The sequence below is a fragment of the Lynx canadensis genome, chromosome B4 (genome assembly GCF_007474595.2).
Source record: "Lynx canadensis isolate LIC74 chromosome B4, mLynCan4.pri.v2, whole genome shotgun sequence".
In the NCBI taxonomy this organism is placed as follows: Eukaryota; Metazoa; Chordata; class Mammalia; order Carnivora; family Felidae; genus Lynx; species Lynx canadensis.
In genome coordinates, this window is record NC_044309.1 from 427,004 (window position 1) to 446,462 (window position 19,459).

The 19,459-nt window shown below is 47.5% G+C and overlaps 1 protein-coding gene across 3 annotated transcripts in view; it reads right to left on the minus strand.

Moving 5' to 3' along the window:
• The window catches only part of DIP2C (disco interacting protein 2 homolog C), a 411,195-nt gene that overhangs the window by 187,478 nt on the left and 204,258 nt on the right, over positions 1 to 19,459 (minus strand). For all 3 annotated transcript variants that reach the window (XM_030321072.1, XM_030321069.1, XM_032593812.1), the window contains exons 2-4: positions 18,343 to 18,414; positions 16,606 to 16,773; positions 7,726 to 7,836 (exon numbers count right to left, since the gene is read on the minus strand). In XM_030321072.1, coding sequence (XP_030176932.1) covers positions 7,726 to 7,836; positions 16,606 to 16,773; positions 18,343 to 18,414 — 351 coding nt within the window. The remainder of the gene's footprint in view (positions 1 to 7,725; positions 7,837 to 16,605; positions 16,774 to 18,342; positions 18,415 to 19,459) is intronic.

The following is a 19,459-nucleotide window of genomic DNA, read 5'->3' on the forward strand; positions in this document are numbered from 1 at the left end:
TAGTGTTAGCATGCGGAGCACCTGGGTTGCTCAGTCAGTTGGGTGTCCGACTTCGGCTCAGGTCACGATCTCACGTCTCGTGAGTTTGAGCCCCGCGTCGGGCTCTGTACCGACAGCTCAGAGCCTGGAGCCTGCTTCGGATTCCTTGTCTCCCTCTCTCTCTCTGCCCCTCCCCCACTCGTACTCTCTCAAAAATAAATATTAAAAAAATATCAGTGTTTGCATGGTGTATCTTTCTCCGTGTCTTCACTTCTAACCTAGGTCTTTATATATATATTTTTTAATTTAAATTTTTTTTTTCAACGTTTATTTATTTTTGGGACAGAGAGAGACAGAGCACGAACGGGGGAGGGGCAGAGAGAGAGGGAGACACAGAATCGGAAACAGGCTCCAGGCTCTGAGCCGTCAGCCCAGAGCCTGACGCGGGGCTCGAACTCCCGGACCGCGAGATCGTGACCTGGCTGAAGTCGGACGCTTAACCGACTGCACCACCCAGGCGCCCCATAGGTCTTTATATTTAAAGGGCATTTCTTATAGACCACATACAGTGGGTTTGTCTACTCTGAAGGTGTAAGTGGAGCAGGTAGGTCAATGACATTTACAGCGATTTGTATGTTTGGGTTACTGTTTAACAGGTTGTTACTCTTACCTATTTATTGCACTTATTCTTTGTCTTCTACTCTTTTTCTGCCCTTTCCAGTTTTAATTGAATGTTGTCTATGATCTGACTTTTACTCCTCTCTGGGCACATCAATTATACTTCATTTTTTTTTACTTTATTACGTAGTTGCCCTTAAATTACAGTATGCATTTATAAATAACCCAAGTCCATTTTCAAATAGCACTGTAAGACTTCAAGGGTAGTACAGATGTTTTATAACAGAGTACTCTCAATTCCTCCCTCCTGCCTCCTATAACATCACTACCATTCATGTCACTCATGCATTTGCACCCAGTACATTGTTCCTATTATTACTCTGAACAAACCTTAATCTGTAAGATTAAGATGTATAAAAATAACAGATTCTATTTCATCTTCACGTAACCCTTCTCTAACATTCTTCCTTTCTGTAGATCTGAATTTCTGACCCCGCCACTTGCGGTCTACTGATGAGCCCATTCATCATCTCTGTTACAGTTGTCTCTGACTTCTAGCATTGCCCTTCCATTCTTTCCAGGTTGTCCATCTCTCTGCTTCCAAGGCCCACCCCTAGTTCTCCCTGTGACTTCATTTTGCTGACAGACCAAACAGGGGGTGCTGGTTTTCCATTGGCTAAGCTTCTTCTCGTACAGGTCCGTGTGAAGTGTCCATGCTGCCATGGAAGCCGAAACTATCTCCTCCACTCCATTTTACTGTTATTTCTCGTTTCTCCGGGACTTACTCAATCCTCCTTTTCCAACTTAAGTTAAATCCTATTTCTTCACTTTCCAGGATTTCATATTACCTAATGTAAATATTTTAGGCTATCAATTTCTAGGTGACACTTCGCTGTACCCGACAAATTTTGACGATTCTTTCACCTGAACTATAACGGCCCTTAACGTCTCCCTGCTTTCAGACAGGATCCCACCCCACTTCAACCAACCTATCCCACACGGACACTTCCAACACGCAAATCTGACGGTCATTTTCTGTTTAAATGACGAGGCCCAGACATCAAAAATGAGCTCGTTTTCATTAGTTTTGGACAAAGAGGCCTTTATGGTCTGTCTTCAACCACATCTTCCATCTTCCAAGTCTCTCACAGCCGTGGTTCTAGCGTGGCTCTGTGCGATGACACCTTCTGCTGTGGCAGTTTGCTACGCCTGCACCGCCCGGTGCAGCAGCCGCCGGTCTTAAATACGGCTGGCGAAGCGGAAGAACAGAATTTTAATTTTAACTGACTTAAATGTAAGAGGTCCCATGTGGGTACTGGCCACCACACTGTGTGCTGCAGCTGGACACAGCTGGGCCTGTCTTTCACGGGGAATACCGAACCAGGTATGCAGTCTGATTTAGTGCCTGCTACTCTGACTCTGCTGTGCAACATACGTTCTGATGTATACTAAATAATGAAAAAACTTATTTCAGACAGAATCGGATCTCAGAGTCGGGAAGCATGTTAAAATCAGTGAACTCAAGCTGACTAGAGAAGGAAGACCTTCTCCATGTAGGAAATTAAACTGTAATGTCAAGGAAGGACTCACTACGGGGTAAACACACTCTGTGGAAGCAAATACAGCGTGTTCTGTATTCTTGGCTCGCCGACAGTGCACAGCAAAAGCGCAGCACGCGAAACTGTCTGCACACGTGTTGAACGGGTGCCAGGACACCAGCAACTGATCACTGGAGTAAGTCAGACTGTAAACCGTCGGCAGCGCAGAGCCAGCCTCGGGAAGGGGTTCGCACGTGGAAGTTTGTAGTTCATATCATCTCTCAAGTTTGAAAGAGGAATTTCATTTTTACCACATAGCAGTGGTTCTCAAACTCTTAGACCCAAAGGACGTTTTTTAAACTGTTAAAAAGGGGCAAAAACATTTTAAAAGCTTTTGTTTATAGGACTGACGTCTTGATGTTTACTGTATTAGAAAGTAAACTGAAAAACTTTTTAAAATGTGAGATTTCACAATCACCATCTGCACCAACTGTCAGAACGCAGCACGTGTCCAGCAGCCTCAGGAAAATCGACCAGGAGGGGATGGGTGTGGACACAGCAGATCATGTGACAGTGTTACTCTGGCAACAGTCTGACCTCACAGATGTCCCTGGAGGGTGGGGGTCCCCCTGAGTCCCTGGACCTGTCTCAGTCTGCCGCGCAGGAGGGAGACAGGGCTCTGTGGTGTTCCACCTGGAGTGAGTGTCGGGCCCCTGGAAGGCAACCTCTCTGGTCCAGGCACACATATGAACTGGGATGTGCTTTTTAAAGCTGTGTGTCAGCTCACCAAGAGACAAAACCATCGTTTTAAACATACTATAGTAGGAAACTGTATGCTCCATGTTTATTTTAATGTATCCTAGTTGGTCCTGGTAGGAATAGAAACAACACAAAACTTCAAGTTTTTTCTAGGACTCCTGGTTGGGGGAAAAGGGTGTAAAAAAACAGCTAAACTCCCTTTAAGCTCCAACCTAGACTTATTCAGTAAAAGTAACAGAGTTCCTAATACAGAGTTTGACATTTTCTAGGTACTCAGGAAATGCCTGTTTGTTCATTCATGCATTCACTCACTTTCCAAATCAAATTTAAGTTTCCAAATAAAGTTATTTTAAAAAGAGGAGAGGTACACACTACTATAAAGAATTCCAGTACGACTTCATTACAATGGAAGACCACGGGTTTGGAAATGAAATGGAAAAGTATAGCCAAGAGAGATTAAACTTGAGGCTATATGGTTGACTGGATTGAGTGTTAATTAGGGCAATTATCAATGAGATAATAGAATTACTTCTTGGTTGACGTCATTTGATCACTAAAGCATCCAAAGTACCTCTGTTGCAAGCTGAGTGGTCTAAGAATTTCAGAAAACAAAATCTCCTGAGGGCCACAAAACTTTTTCTTTTGAGTCTCTTAAATCTTCCATGCTGGCTCAGGAAAAAACAAACCAGAAAATCCTGACACCTGTACACTGGCCATAGACTACAATAAGCTCCTAAAGTTTCACATCATATTTTAAAAAATGATATGTGAATATATACTGTAAGAGAAAGTAACTTACAGTGTATTAGTGAAATGTCTAAATTAAGAGATCTCATGACTAGTCTGTTTTAACAACAGGAAATAGCAGAGAATAAGGTCATGAGTGAGACCATCAAATGGGCTGAATGGTGACCCACGAGCCCTCACGAGCACTCCTCCAGGGTGGCCACCACGAGACAGTGGGGAGGTGCTCTGTGTGGGTCACAGGAGATGACAGTCCTGATGAAACCCCGCTGAGATTCACAAGCACATGCGAAGAGCTTCTGGACAGGTTTCCCCTATACGTAAATTAAGCAGTTATTATTTATTCAAAATTGACAGTAGTATGAATTTTAAAAAATTAGAAGTCTATAAGGAATAACATTTTCATAGTATTCTTTACACAGTAAGTGAACAGCAGGACAAATCCCACCATCTTTAACTTACAAAAACCTTAATCCTCTAAAGCAGAACTGGAGACCATCAGCCACACAGCTGGAGGGCACCAGTCACCAGGAATTCCCACCTCACGTGCCCCCATGCTGACCCAGCCTCAAGCTCCTGTTGCCATCACCTTCTAAACAGATGTCAGATCTCACTGGCATGGATGCCTCTCCTAAACGTGCATCAATCTCAGAGTTTTTCCAATTCCTCTACGTGCAATCCACAGGCCATAAAGCTGCCAAAGTCCTTCCCAAACCCTAAATCCTCTCCTCTTGTGCCTTTGCATAAAATCTTCAAGGAGTACCCTGTCATCTTCAATATAACATCTAAGTTCTCAGGCACAGTACACAACAGATCTTAAAATCTGGCCATGCCACCTAACTTCTTGCTTTTCCCCAAATGTGCTATGCTCCTTCACCTTCCTTCCTTCCAGAACTATTAACTAGGCACCATTTTCGATGCTTGCCATACATGAATAAACAAGAAAGACCCTGGTCTTTGTGAGCCTTACATTCCCACGGTAGACAGACAGGTGGATAAATTGGTATATGGATTACTAACATAGGTAGCAAAATGACAGATAGATGGACAGATGACAGGCAGGTAGGCAGGAAGACAGATGGCTGATAGTGCTGGGGTTGGTAACTCAATGGACACACATGAAAGCAGGAGGGGAAGGGTAGGGACTACACACAAGGTGATACCGTGTCCTCCCATTTTAACAGGGTGGTCAGGGAATGCCTCACAAAAGCAGTAACCCTTGAGCACAGATCTGATGGAAAGGTAACAAGCAATGTATATACATGAGAGAACGTTCTAGGCAGCAGGAGAAGAGAGCGAAAGGCCCCATAGCAATCAGGTGCTCAAGAAACATCCAGAAGCCAGCAGAGCTGTGGGAAGAGGATGATATGAAAGACCAGGGAATAACGGGAACCCAGACCACACAGACGGTAGATGCAAGTCTTACTCTCAGACCGACGGAAGCTACAGGAATACAGAGCAGAGGAGTGTCACCAGCTAACACTAGGTCACTGGTCCGGCTCTTCCCTTGGACTGTGAGCTCCTTTGCCCAAAGCAGACTGAGCTCTGAGCTCATCCCCGGGTCTGGGTTCTAACTGGAAAGGGCAGACACCAAGCACAGCAGGTATTACACCACCTCATGGGGATGCTGTCTGATGTGAGCAGAGATTCTGAAGGAGGGTTCCAGGTGGCCCGGATGGAGATAGGTGCAGTGTCCTCCACTACCACCCTCCACCCACGCTTCCCTCCCACATCTATTCCACTCTCCCTACACAGGCTCATGGAAATGCACCTGAGGCCAAGGCAGCACCGTTTCCTACTTTGTCAACCTGTCTCAACGACAGAGGTTTTCTTTTCTCTTTGAAAAGAAAAACAACGAGGCAAGCAGCACCTCGCCTGTCTCCTATAATAGCCAGGAGGATTAGCAAAATATACCTTAGCAAATGCCAGGTAAACTTAGGGTTATCTTCCCCCACCCCTCCTCATTAGGAAACAGAGGTAACACAGGAAATAGACTGTGCTATGTCTTAATTTCCAATTAAAAAAAATTTAACACAGAAAGTTAGAGCCTGGAGAACAAGACAAGTTGCAGTCTTCTATGTGGTAAGAAGCCAGATAACAGACCAGACAAAGCTAGACTTGCACCGTTTTGACGAGCTATTCACTGGGCTATTGTTAACAATCACATACCTCCCTGAACTTCTAGTTTCTCATCTAGAAGATGGAAAAAAGAACACTTAACTAGTCTCTGTGAGAACTGAAGATACCGGTGATAGTAAACATGTGTCTACATGTACATGTCTACACATCCGCATGTGTCTGTGCGTGTCGGTGTCCACATGTGTCTACATGTGTGTGTCTGTGTACAGATCTACACATATGTGTGTCTATGGGTCTACATATGCACCTGTGTGTCTGTATCTGTGTGTGTACCTATGTGGTTACGTTTGTGGGTCTACATGTGTGCTGCGTACCTATGTGTCTACATGCGTCTGTGTTTACACGTGTATCTACATATGAATTTACTTTGTGGGGTTATATGTACATTGGTGTGTGTATGAGTGTGTGTCTATGTATGCACCTGTGTCCACTGTACGTACGTGTGACTCTGTATGCATCTATATGTGTCAGTACTTGTGTGTCTACTGTACATGTGACTGTGTCTACGTGGGTGTCTATACCTGTGAGTCTCCCCTATATGTGACTATGTGTATGTTTATGTGAACCTACTTGTGTTTACTGTACGCATGACTTGTATCGTATACACACGTACAATACTAACATAGTAGCATTAAGACAGTGAGGTAGCTGAAGCATTTCACAGAAAGCTGACGGCCCGTGTGTGCCTGCCTCCACCCTCCTGGCTATCTGAAAGAGGCCTGGGACACCAGAATGAGGATGGGTTCCTGACACATGCTGGCTGTTCACACATCTCTGGAAAACACAAGGTGGGGTTGAGAACCAGCTCCCGCTTCATTCCATCCCCACATCCAGGCGTCCTGGGGGTGTGTGGCAAAGGGGCAGCCCTCAGCATTGGCTGCCTTTCAAGCCCACTCTTCTTCCGCAGATGATGACCAGTGATACCCTAAGATCTGCCCTACCTCTTCCTCCCTCCTGGGGAGGAGCACAGCCAAGATGTCAGGGAGACAGCTCCGCACAGGAAAGGGTGGGGGGTGGGGGTTCGTCCTATCACCCCCACTACTGGGAGGAGGCGTGAAACAGAACCGAGAGCCTTATGTGGTCGATCAGCCCAGCCCTAGGGTGAACTGCCCGAGCTGTCTCGTGCCGTATCCTCGGATTCCTTGTCTGCAACATGAAGGCGCAGTAAGTAAGTCACCTGTTGGTTATAAAAACCACAGGAGACAGAGCCTGTGAAAGCGCTCTGCTAAATAGAAAGTAAAGCAGAAACATGATCTTTTAACTGCTGTCATTAGCAATCCACATGTGGCCTGAACAATGACACTTACTGACAATTTTCCTTAAAAACTGCCGTGAGGGAAGCAGGAAAAAGCCACTGGAATGTAGGTGTCAGGAAAAAAATCTCTCAAAACATAATTAAAAAATTCATCACTGTGCAAGTTTCCTGATGCTAAATTAATGAAAGAAATGCAAGCCAGCCAAACCCAGGTGATGGCTCCAACAGAACGGAATTACTAAGACACAGCACCATAAAACACAAAGGAAATAACAGAGAACATAGAAAAGTTTAAGAATTTTCTTTTTTGAAAACTACTTTTTTGAAAAACAAATCCTGAGGTTAAAATGAAAAATTATACTAGGAACCGAGATAATAAAAACCAAACTGCAAAATTTGTCTCCCGGGAGATTACTGTTCAATTGTCACTAATTTCTAAATAGCAGACAGTATCTATAAGAATGTGAAAAGAGTCACTGTTTACTGAGCTTTAATGTGTACCCCTGAGGGTATATTTGTTTATGAGGTAGAATGTCACCAGCTATGATCACTCAACCAACCAAAGGACATTCAAACACACCGCACCTCTGCCTCATCACCACACAGCTGCTGCAGACATGCACCCACCCACCCATTTCAGCATCACATCACAGACTAGGGGGTCAGTGACCTCACGGCCGCATGGTGCCTTACCCGACCGGTAGCGCTCATCTCGTGACCCTGAGGACCTTCGGCGGTGATAGCGAGTGGAAGAGGCAGGAGTGACTGGAGCCCGGCGCTCAGGAGGCAAAGCTTGATCCACCCCTGGGTTAAGGGAAACAGCAAAGTAAGATAAGGCTTTACTTGGCAGCCAAAGTGCATCCACTTTGCAGAGTAGATCGTTCGGAAGAATAAAGCCCTGACTCACTGCATGCCTACAGCCAAGCTAGAGCTCACAAGGGCATGGCCGGAGTGGGGAGGGTTGGGGACAACGGACAGGAAAGGGAGAAGCGTCCTGGGCAGGGGCAGGCTCATACCCCGACACTACAGCCTTCCGACACCAGCACAGCCTCCCTTACAGCACAACTGTCTACTAGGTCATGTGAAGAGACTCAAGTCTCTAGAACATGGGTAAGAAAACTAGAGCCCAACAAATCAAGTTGTGATTTTCTTTATGTAATACACATACAGGAAGGGTTATATTAATTCTCAAGGAGATTTAAAATCACGTTTATCATTCAGTTACCTATGAAATAAATTTTATAGGGTATCAACACCACAATTCAGGTACCAGGATTGAGCATAAATTTTCATCTTTGTTCATTCAAAATTTCTAACTCTGAAACCTTATTCCATTTGATGTGAAATAGCTGAAAATTTTTTATTTCAATATGGCTTTGATGAATTACCTAAAATGATAAAATGGTCAGATAAAAACGACTTGATAGGTATCTGTCAAAAGCTGACCTAAACTTGGCAACCATGATACCTGTTGGACTTCGGAACTAGAGCAGCAAGCAGCACAGTCTAGATAAAACTAAGTAAGTTGGCGGGAAGTATTTCATCATTACAGTTCAGAAGTAAAGACATTCTGAGCGCTGCGCAAACAGTAACTGTTGCTTCTTCAGAAAAGGACCAGGCAAAACCTGGCAGAGAAAGTAAACCAGAGACAGCAGCTTTATCAGAAACTATTTATGGTCTTCCACGATGGCTCCGCGAGAGTTGTTTCCATCAGGGATTTAATACTTCTCTCATGCTGGTGATTTCTGCACCCCAATTCTTTTTTCTTGAAGTAGGATCTACACCCAATGTGAGGCCTGAACTCACAACCCTGATATCAAGACTTGCACACCCCTCTGCACCTTAATTCCTGGTGGCAAGTTTGTGGTAGATGACAGGTTAGGTTAACCTCACTACGGACTAACTGTACTCGGTGAACTGCGTAAGCACCCCAGCCCACAGTCGCCTGGTGAGGTTCTGTGAGCTCCTCGTCTAGCAGGCGTATTGACACTTCTTGACGACACAACAGTTCACAGCTACCAAACCTCATCCAGTTGTAGTCTACAAATCATCTTTCTAGAAAAGCTACTCTGCTTTCTCATTAAAGAGATACACAGAATTTATGACATCAAGGAGTACTATTAAGTCATAATGAAAATTGGTCACTTGGCATTTACATCCATATTTAGAAGCATGGATTTAACAATCCCTCTTAATTACCCATTTTAGACAACACATGACTTCTTCACACCAGCGTAGCCGTCACTACACCATTATTAGGATCATGAGTCAGTAGTGTGCTGCAGACACCCTTCTAATCTTACGTGCTTTTATTATTCTGCGGTTAATATCTATCTTTGGGCTCCATCATCTTGGTTTTCGATGTACTTGTTAAATCCTTCAAAATATCCCAACAGAAATGAAAACAATCTTTCCAATGCATTCCTCACTGTGGGCAATCACTGATAACCTGGTTACAGTCTTAGTTTGATTTTTTTCCTTAGAGACCCTCCTGGTGGATCCCCTCCTGTTCTAACCCCAGCTGGCTGGTCCACACCTGCTGCATAACCACCAGGGAGCACTCCTGCCTCCCAGAACTTGCTTTCGCCTAGAAGACTAAGCAAGATCATGTATAAATTTGAAATCTTGAAAACGTGTATAAATAGATTTATTTAAAAGTTACGTGGGAGCGCCTGGGTGGCTCAGTCGGTTAAGCCTCCGACTTCAGCTCAGGTCATGATCTTGTGGTTCTTGAATTCAAGCCCCACATCAGGCTCTGTGCTGACAGCTGAGAGTCTGGAGCCTGCTTCAGATTCCTTGTCTCCCTCTCTCTCTGCCTCTCCAACCCCCCTCCCCCCCGGCCCACTCACATATTCTCTCTCTCTCTCTCTCTCTCTCTCTCTCTCTCTCTCTCTCCCTCCCTCCCTCTCAAAAAATTAAAAAAAAAAATTTTAAGTTAGATGCATTCATTACCTCTCAAGTATTGTTCTTAAGTTACATGTCATTCTGATGGTATATTTTTTACGAAAAATCTGGTTTTTTCTTTTCTCCTCTACTTCCACAGTTTTTTCTTTCCTGCCACCAAAGGAGTTGCAAGCCTGTGTCTTCTGTGGTGAGGCTATCACCGTATCTACCTGCAGCAGATCTTTTATCTGAGCTGTTCCATTTACCCAAAGAAGAGCCCTCCCCAGTCCCCCGTCTTGTGAGACACCTGTCAACATAGAAGCATTTGTCATTTGGGGCTGAAGCTGTTCTCACCCTCCAGGGCACATGCTCCAGTTCGGCACTGCCTGGTACGCCAACTCCAGAGGTTCTCAGTTCCATTTCTCCAGAGAACGAACATCTCTGGGGGAGTGGGGAAGACGTGGACCACCTGGTTCCAAGGCGCTAAGCCTACCCCCTCCCTCCCTCAAGGTGCCCGTGAAACCAGCGCCGTCACTTGTCGCTTCCTCCCCCCTGCTAAACTTGGCACCCTCGTCATCAACCCCAGAGATCATAAAACCCTGTCATGGACTCTCCCACTCTTTCGTCCTGTGGATGACACCTCATCCGTTTACAGACATCTTAGTGCAGTTCCAGGAAGCAGAGCTAAATGTGCATATTCAAGCCGCTGAGGTCAAACAGTGCCTGATTTATGCATATATCCAAGTCTGGCGTTCAATTTCAGCCAGGCCACAGACCTAGTGCATTCAAACACGCTTCCTGGAATTAACTTTCACCCCGCTCGGGTCCCCAGGTGGCCACGTACTTCTGGGAAATGCAGTCACGGGACACAGACCAGTGCCCGCCTGTCCACAGAGGTGCACATCTGTCTTCAACCAATTTCGCATGCAAACACTGTGCACGTTTACAGGCTTCACAGGCTGAAGTTCACAGCTTACAAGTTTTAAGAGGAATGAGTTATTCTGATAAAAGAAAAACAGCTTCAACAGGTCACTGGCAACAGAGCATTTAAAACAAACTAAAATATTAGCGTAGCGTGTGCATACCCACCATTAATTTTAATCTGACCTCACTGCGAATGAAATCTGAAGTACCGTCAAGGTATGTTCTGACGGGAAGAAGCCATCAGTCAAATCCGCAACTGAAATCAGAATTTCCAACGTGTCACCACAGGAGGACCCAGAGGTAGTAGTAACTGAGGGTCCTTCCTGTTGAATTCCATAAAGTGAGTACACGAATCATTACTCAAACACACAGAGCTCAGCACACAGCTAGCCGAGGGCCCATGTTCACACCACAACTGGAAACCAGCTCTCAGGGAAAGCACAGACCAACCGGAGTGCCTACAACAGGATGCGTGAGTCGGATCTGAGAGACGTCACTGGAAGGTGAGCCGTCTCATGGGAGGCGGGGTAACCCTCCAGAAACACAAATCTCAGGGGGGGAAATGAAAACATGACAGGGATGGAGAGGAGCTATCTCCCGGGCACTTACTAAGCATCAGGTCCCACGTGAACTGAGGGAAAGAGCACCAGAGACAACATCCTCTCGGATACCCATCACTGTGACCCTGGGCCTCAGTTTCCCATCTGTACACAGCCACGACACTTTCAAGTAGCACGTGAATGTTCTCGGGTAGCTGCCCCTTCCCTTGAGATGGGCGTCCCCCCACACCAGGGATCTCGCTCTCCCTCTCGCTCTCCCTCTCTCTCTCTTCCTCTCGAGATCCACCCCGCCAGCACACCAGGCTCACAACAACGCTCTGGTGGCTGGGTCCTCGTGGCAGAGGCCGTGTGCTGCTTGGTGCTGCACTCTTGATACAATGGCCATTTGTCACATGGCTGAATCTAGCTGGTACCTTGAAGCCACCAAGAAGTGCCTTCATGATCTCACTGCCAGACTACTCGTCCACCAGTGATCTTCTCAGGACACAGCGCTGCCCAGGAGTTAAATCCAGGCCGCTGAGAGCTATGAGGTCATCTGACAACAATGTGGTCTTCGTCTTCTTACTCAGGAGGCTGCGGTCAGGAGCTAGGATGTCTGTGGGCTCCTCTCCTCCCTGGGCCGAATGGCCCCTGGCCCGCAGGAGGGGCTCAGTGATGTTCCTGAACCAACATGGGATGTTTTCACAGCACGTGCGGGTCCTCGCAAGGCTCCTGCAAGGCTTCAGTTCAGCCATGACCATGAGATTTCGGTTTTCCTCGAGAGTTGCAAAGGGACGCCAAGTACGACTCATCAGAGGAAGGAACCCTAGTAGCCTAAGGGGGGGAGGAGAGGGGCGGCCAGGATGGGACAGAGGGACCCGGCCTCCAGGCCCCTGACCTTCAGCCACGCCACTTCCAACACATGATGAACAAAGGACTCACTGAAGAAAATTGTTGACAACGCAGTTCTGTCACGCCAACAACCCACCAATTCCAGACCCTCAAATACACGCAGTGAATTCATCATCGCTACAGGCAACCAGACACCAGAAACCACAACAATCCCCACGGTAACCCGGAAATATGGCCATCGGGGCTCCAGCACGCTGACGCACCACGTGCCACGGGCCAGGAGACCTGTGGTGTAGACAACACGGGGTCATTCAGGACGGCAAATGTTCCAGAAAACATCAAGACTTTTCCCGACAGCAAGGGAAAGAAGACACTGATAAATCTTGGTTTTCAACGTATTTTCAAAATAAATCATGAAAGATGCACTGAAGAGGACTTGAGGAAAAACGTATATGAGAGTCAAAAGCAGAAGACCTGGGTCCAGACTCTGGTCTGACTCTTACCACACGCACAACTGGACAAACCCCTCAGCTGCCACCTCAGCTCCCACGTACGTTGGGGTGCAGACACGGACACGGTCACCTGTGACACGCCCCAGGACCCTTGCTGGAACGGACACCTCTCTGGCCCTGTCCCCTGGCAGGCAGTGCCTGCGGCTCCCAGCACCTAGCAGAGCCCGCCACATCCACGGGGCTCTGACACACACAGATCCTGCTTCAGGAACCTGGTAAAATTGCTGAGGGCTTGTCCAGACTTCAAGTCTGCACCAGAACAATTTCTGGGTTGTCCCCTACTCTTCTAGTACCTAATTACACTCTCGAAACACAGCACTTACTTCTAAAACAAGTGCAATCAAGCCTTTGCCAGAAAACAACCAGTACAATCATTGCACGTACGGGTAAGAAATTTACTACATCTGCTTTGTATTGACTCAGATGAGAACACAGCACAGAAAGACAAATTCTGTCACCTTAACACCTGCCCCAACCATCAGCCCGAGTCTTATGTTTCTGCCACTGTCGTTTCTACCCCTCAAAACAGAAGTCCTTGCCAAAAATCAGTATGAATTTGCTACAATATTCTCGTTGATGTGTTTTAATTTGATTAGATATCATAATGTGGAAAAGTGCAGAAGATCTGGAACTTTAGGGAGTTTTAAGTGCACCCAAACTCTCGGCCTCTGCCCATCGGGTAAGAGAAGCTCAGGAAGGATGGAGCGTGCAAAGTCAGGAGCAGGGTTTCAAATATGTGCGTTTCTCAGACACCTCACATGCTCTTTGCAAAAACCCACACGAGCCAGTTCCGGAGGGGACGCATCTCCAGCTGCTAGGGTGAATGATCAGAGATCCTGCCACCAGCTCTGCTCAAGCTCCAGGGGCGGCTTTGCTGCTGTAACCACCGATAACCGTGGTGTTGAAGCTCTCAACACCGGGGGTTGTTGAGCTGAAATCCAGGATTCACGATGATAATAAGACACAATTCAACTGACTAGTGTGCAGAGGCCCCAAATCGTGTTGTTCTTTAACCACTGAAGTATGGAAACAAGGAGAGCACTACGTGTCACCGTTTACCACTTAAATGTACCCAAACTGGAAATCAAATAGCGCTGTGCTCACAGGTAGGAGACGGCTACGGCACTGACACGTCCATTTGTCTGGATGTTTGAGGCATCGTACAGAGCTAAGCACCACATTGGCCGCCAGCTCTGCCCTCAGCTGGGCTCCCCAAGACCCACTGAGCACCAGCACCTGCCGGACACATTTGCTTCCCTGCCACATGTGGTCTGTGGCCAGGAGGACACGCGGCAGGGCCCTGCCTGCTACCTGCGTGGCTGTATAGGTGGCCTGCCCCCCAGCAAATGGCCTGTAACGTGCAGATGGTTACTCGTTCATCCTGGCGGGGGTGGAATCATCTCATACTCAACCACCACCAACCTACAACTTCGTAATCATTTCAGAAGTAGGATGCTGTTCAGGGGCCTGTTCTAACCCCAGGGATCCTTGCAGAAGTGACACCTGACATGAGCTTCAAATGATGCGCAGATGCAGGCAGAGGGCACCGGCACGTGCAGAAAGCCCGCCTTGGAAACGGGTGACCGTCAGACAGAGTCCAGCAGCAGGAAGGTGCGTGGAGCTGAAGAGCAGCTGGGACTGCCGTGTGCCAGGCCCTCCTGACCCAGACCCGGCTACACTCTGCGCATGGCCATCTGCCGTCTCTGGTAGGAGCAAACGGGGTACCATTAACCTAACCGAGAGAGGTCCCCCCTGCGAGGGGGCCATTCACGCGGGTCCCACGGCCGATTCCCAGGGAGCAGGAAAGCAGCAGACAGACTAGCTCCCTGTTCTCATTATCAGAATTCACCCAGATTTCCACAACCACGCAGTCACGGGAAATCCTCATAATTGAGCCACTGAAGGAAAGGCAGGCTGGGCACAGAGTAGACCAGACCTACACAAACCAGTCACCACTGGGAAACATGCCCGGACGGTCCCAAGGAAAGTAAAATCCAGCTAACATACACGTTATTAGAAAGAGGAACTGCATCTGGTTGAGAAAGTTTCACTACTTATGGTAACCGGGATTTTACTACTTTACGTCCCCATGGCCTTGTCACAGGGGCCGTGAAGACTCAGTGATAGAAGATATGCCTGAAGAGACTGGTAGAGCGGAGTTTTCTCCCGTTTTTTAAGTTTCATCAGGTTTAGGAATGAGTGAAAGAGGTGCTACATAACGGAGCACTAGTACCAAATGGGTGTGTCTTAAGATTCTCTCCTTGCAAATGATCTTTAACGTATTCTTTCTGACCCTTCATCAGACACACAATTTTCATCTTTCCTTCTAGCTTCTGGCACACTTTTTCTCATCTGGATTTAAGGCAGTGCTCAACACTGCTCCCCAAAAACACAGTTATCTCCTGGGCAGACGGGACCACGAAGCAGCCTGTGTAGGGAGCACACTCCCCAGACTCTGGCACCAGGGCTCAGATGCTGGATGCCTGGACAAGCCATTCTGATTCAGAACTGTGCGTCCCAAACCACATCTTAGGAATATCTGTAGCATACTTTACAGAAGTGTTAATATTTTCTCTGGTAAGTAAAAATAATGTGTAAAAGAAAAAAAAAGTTCATCAAAATCTCCTTGTAAAAAAGCAGAGGGTGGGTTAGGGTCACTACAAACAAGATGCTTTTCATGAGATCCTACCCCAAAAGAACGACTTCTCAGACTGAGCTCGTCAAGGAATAACACTCTGAGAAGCTGCTTCTTTCCATGCTACTTCCCCAAAGTTCCACATAATGAACAACTGCTCACCCCAGCAGTTTCTCAGAAACAAAGATGAGCAGAGAAAACTGTGAAACTGACAGGGAACCTGGTCTCCCGAGCTTAGAACCATGGGGGGACCTGCCTTCCCTTCCCTGGGGGCATGGGAGGTGGGGGACCCAGGCACCCAGAGCAGCGGCCCCAGACAGGTGCTGCCTCCCCACGTTGTGGTCAGGCGCCCGCAGCTTATGTAAACCGTGATGTGGGCCCCGCAGCTAGAGCCAACTCCTCCACCCACTCCCCGCCTCTGTCCCCAAGCTGGTCAGAGAAGAGGGGCAGGAGCCACAGCCAGGGCCTCTTCTGAGACCCTAGGGCCAACGCAACACTAAATTTCTCTATTTCTTCCTGATTTTCAAATAATGGCTTTTATTTGGGATTAAACCCTAAGGGTAAACTTAAAGCTTACAAACGTTTGTTCTCTTTTTCTACTAAAAGATGCACTGAACTCAAATTGGGGCTTCTCATATTCAAAATATTGCCCACTGAAGTAACTCCGGCCTCTGAATAAGCTCATTACCTCTGAGTATACACTCGAGGATCACTGGCTCGGTTTTCCTACTTCCCAGTGGCACGGTGCCCTCTGGGAACCTGACGGTGCTGCAGTGCAGACTCGCCCCCAAGCAGAGCTCAGGGCCAGAATGGCCCGGCACACCCTCGCTGAGGCCAGGGACATGGGGTGGCGGAGGACCAACCATTTCAACTAGAATTTTATGATTTGTCACGCATTCTTCTTTCTCTAGTGTTTTGTAAATGGTGCTCCAACTGCGGGAATAGGATTGTAAAACACGGTATTATATTTTCACAGGAAAGACTCAGAACCGGGCCCTGAGGCAGCGGGAGAGTCAGGGTCCGGGGATCGTGACAAGCTCTGTGACCGAGGGGCGGTGGGGCCCTGGCTGAGTCACAGGAGCTCGCCTGGAGGCTGGGGCTCAAGCCCGGAGCCCCGCCTGAGCCTGCACGCGGCTCCGGTCCCCCACGCTGGGTGTGCACGGCGGCGGCAGGGGGAGGCCGGCCCCGGAGGCCCCCCTCCGGGTCTCTCTCAGTGGAGTGCGCTCACCGAAGCGAAAGTAAAACAGCGGCCGGTTCCCCGCGGTGCTGGCCGCCCGCTCTCTGACCGCGGCTTCTCGGATGTCACACACCCCGATGTTGCCGGAGTGCAGCGCTCTTCCCGGGGCTCCTTCACTGTGCTGCAGTCTACACCGGACCACGGCAGCTCCATTCGCTGCTGTAACAAGTTGAAAAAAACTAATTAATGCAAACTTTAGTTTTTTTAAAATTTGTTACAGCACTGAGCAGAGCTGCCGACCCCATGCAGAACGGCACAAAGAACACCAAAGGACCACGCGACACAGGGCCACCCTCGACGCCCAGCCAACACGGGTCAACCAGGTCCTCTGCACCACCGCGGCTCAAGAATGCCTTCTGGGGACGGGCGGCACCGTCACAGAAATTAAAACCCAACAATGTCAAGAGCCCACATCTGCCCCCGAGCAGCCCTCCTCCAAAACGTGGAGGCGCCTCCTGCAGAAAGGAATTCACAAGGACGGGCCAAGGAAACGGCCAACAGCTTGGCGGTTCTGTTAGAAAACCGTCTGGCCATCTGCCCACATCTACTCTGAAAGCCTCTCACACATGGGTGTCAGCCAGCCAGAAATCGGATTCGTTTTTAATTCACTGAATAGAACCGAGCTTCTTCCTTCCGTGAGCCAGACAACGGGAAAATCCAGCCCGTCGGCTAAGTCAGGCCAACACAACACGCCCACCTTTACGTTATCTTCTTAAGTATCAAGGAAGGAAAGAAAAATACACAGAATCAAAACAAAACTACAAACACAATGGAGACTCAACACACGAATTCAGTTCCCTGGAACGTGCTCTGTGGGACGCGCCCCTTGCCAAGCTAACGGAACACCAGCTGGACATGTCATAGCCTGGAGAGCAGAGGGGCAGAGCGGGGGTCTGTACGCTGTGTGCACCTGCAGATCTGAACCTCTCACTGGGCTTTACACACGTTGTTTCAACAGTGAAAACTAGGAGTTCAGGAAGCACCTTCGAGATTTAGGTTGCTATCCTTTATTCTTGAGGACTTGGGTCAGCCTGGAGCCATTCCTAAAGCCTAGCCGATTTTCAAGGTCACCTCTGACTGAACCACACCTCCATCAGAACTAACGTGTTGGAACTCCAGCCTGGTAGCGTTTTCTTTTCCCTGAAATGCGCAGAATGCATCTCAAGTGCACAGAGATTCTACAAACCTCCGCACAGGAAACACCTGAGTGAAACAGACTTTGTACTTCAGGGGAAGATCCATAGCATTTTACAATCACATTTCAGAACACACCCAACCTTTACCATTTCATAATCCCAGGCAGGATGTCATTCAGTTTCTAGATTCTAGATCTACCCCCCTGTGACACCAACAAAAACCCTGGCTTAATATAAACTATAATCAATAGCAATAATTTTTAACTCACTAAACCAAAAACTATGTTTACATCATAATGTTCGTATTTTTATGGTTACAATAAGCATTTTAGAGTAATCGACATATTCTTGCCTTCTACAGATGAAATACCTACTAAATTTATTGCACACATTTATAGAAAAGTCACGTGTGCCCCCCTGTATCCACAAAACATGAGCAACCACACAGAAGAGTTTGACGTGGCCCGCACATCAGAAGTGTGACTTTCGTGCAAGTTGGGCTAGAGGAAGGGTCTGCACTCAGCAGTTGCTCTGTCATGTCACACTTAACTCTTAAAATTAGACGCTTTATGTACTCATGGAAGGTACGTACTCGGAGGCTGGGGCAGGTAGGCTCCAATTAGTTTTGACCTCTTCTTTTCATATCCTTTTTGGGTGATGTCACCTGTAAGAGAAGGAAAGAGGCATTCAGCATGGTCTCAGTGACGAGCAGGTCACTCAATGGACTCGAAGACATTGCAAGTTACCTCCTTTGTGTCTTGTTTGCCTTGTACTTATAACTCAAAGGAGAAAGCACCGTATGTCATTCACCTTGGCCCTCCCCACCCTCACAGAGTCATCTAAGACACATAAAAATGCTCGCCAGGCTCACATTTGTCCCAGACCCTCCTCACAAGGTTCCGGCTCTGACTGGGCCCAGAGTGAGTCTTGTGACTTTATTCACATGGGCCGAGCACAAAGGCCCCCAGTCTACCCGGCTCCCAATAGCTTAGCCAACAGGAAACTGCAGGCATCTACGCTGGGGATAGATGTCCACCAAAACCATTGCTGATTAGGATTTTCCTCCGCTGACTGACCTGCTTGTTGGTCCCACAGACACTCAACTGCTAGGGTGTTTATGAAATAAATGACTCAGACCAGATGAAACATAAAATAAAACAGAGCAAGAAAATGTGGGACCTACAAAAATCCAAAGTATGCAAGCAAGGTGCTTATCCTTAAAGCATAAATTAAAATTTTAAAGCCAGAGGTTCACACACAGAAGAGCAGGGGGGCTCACCATGCTGACCTTTTCCCCAAATGCGGAGTACCAAGGACAAAGCGGAAGCACTAACACACACAAAATGCTGGGTTTGCCCCTGAACGTTTTGTGATTATTTTTTCCTAATATTCGGAACAAGCCATCATTCCCAGAAGAGCTTAAAAACTCAAGTTTTAATAAAAATACAGCAAATGAGAAGTTATGAGTCATACACAAATTGGTGAATTTGCTTTTCCTAGTGACATATGCTCACCGAATCTGAGCAAACCACGAGCACCCTCTATAAAGACTGCCCGTGACCGACCCGACAAACTCACAGCTCACTTTGCAGGCTGTGTGCCAGGTGAAACACACACCTAGTTTTTAAACAACCAAAGTTTCTGGAAAACGTATCCCACCATCCACGATGAGCACTTCCAATGCTGACGGCGTGTCAGCGGCCACTGTC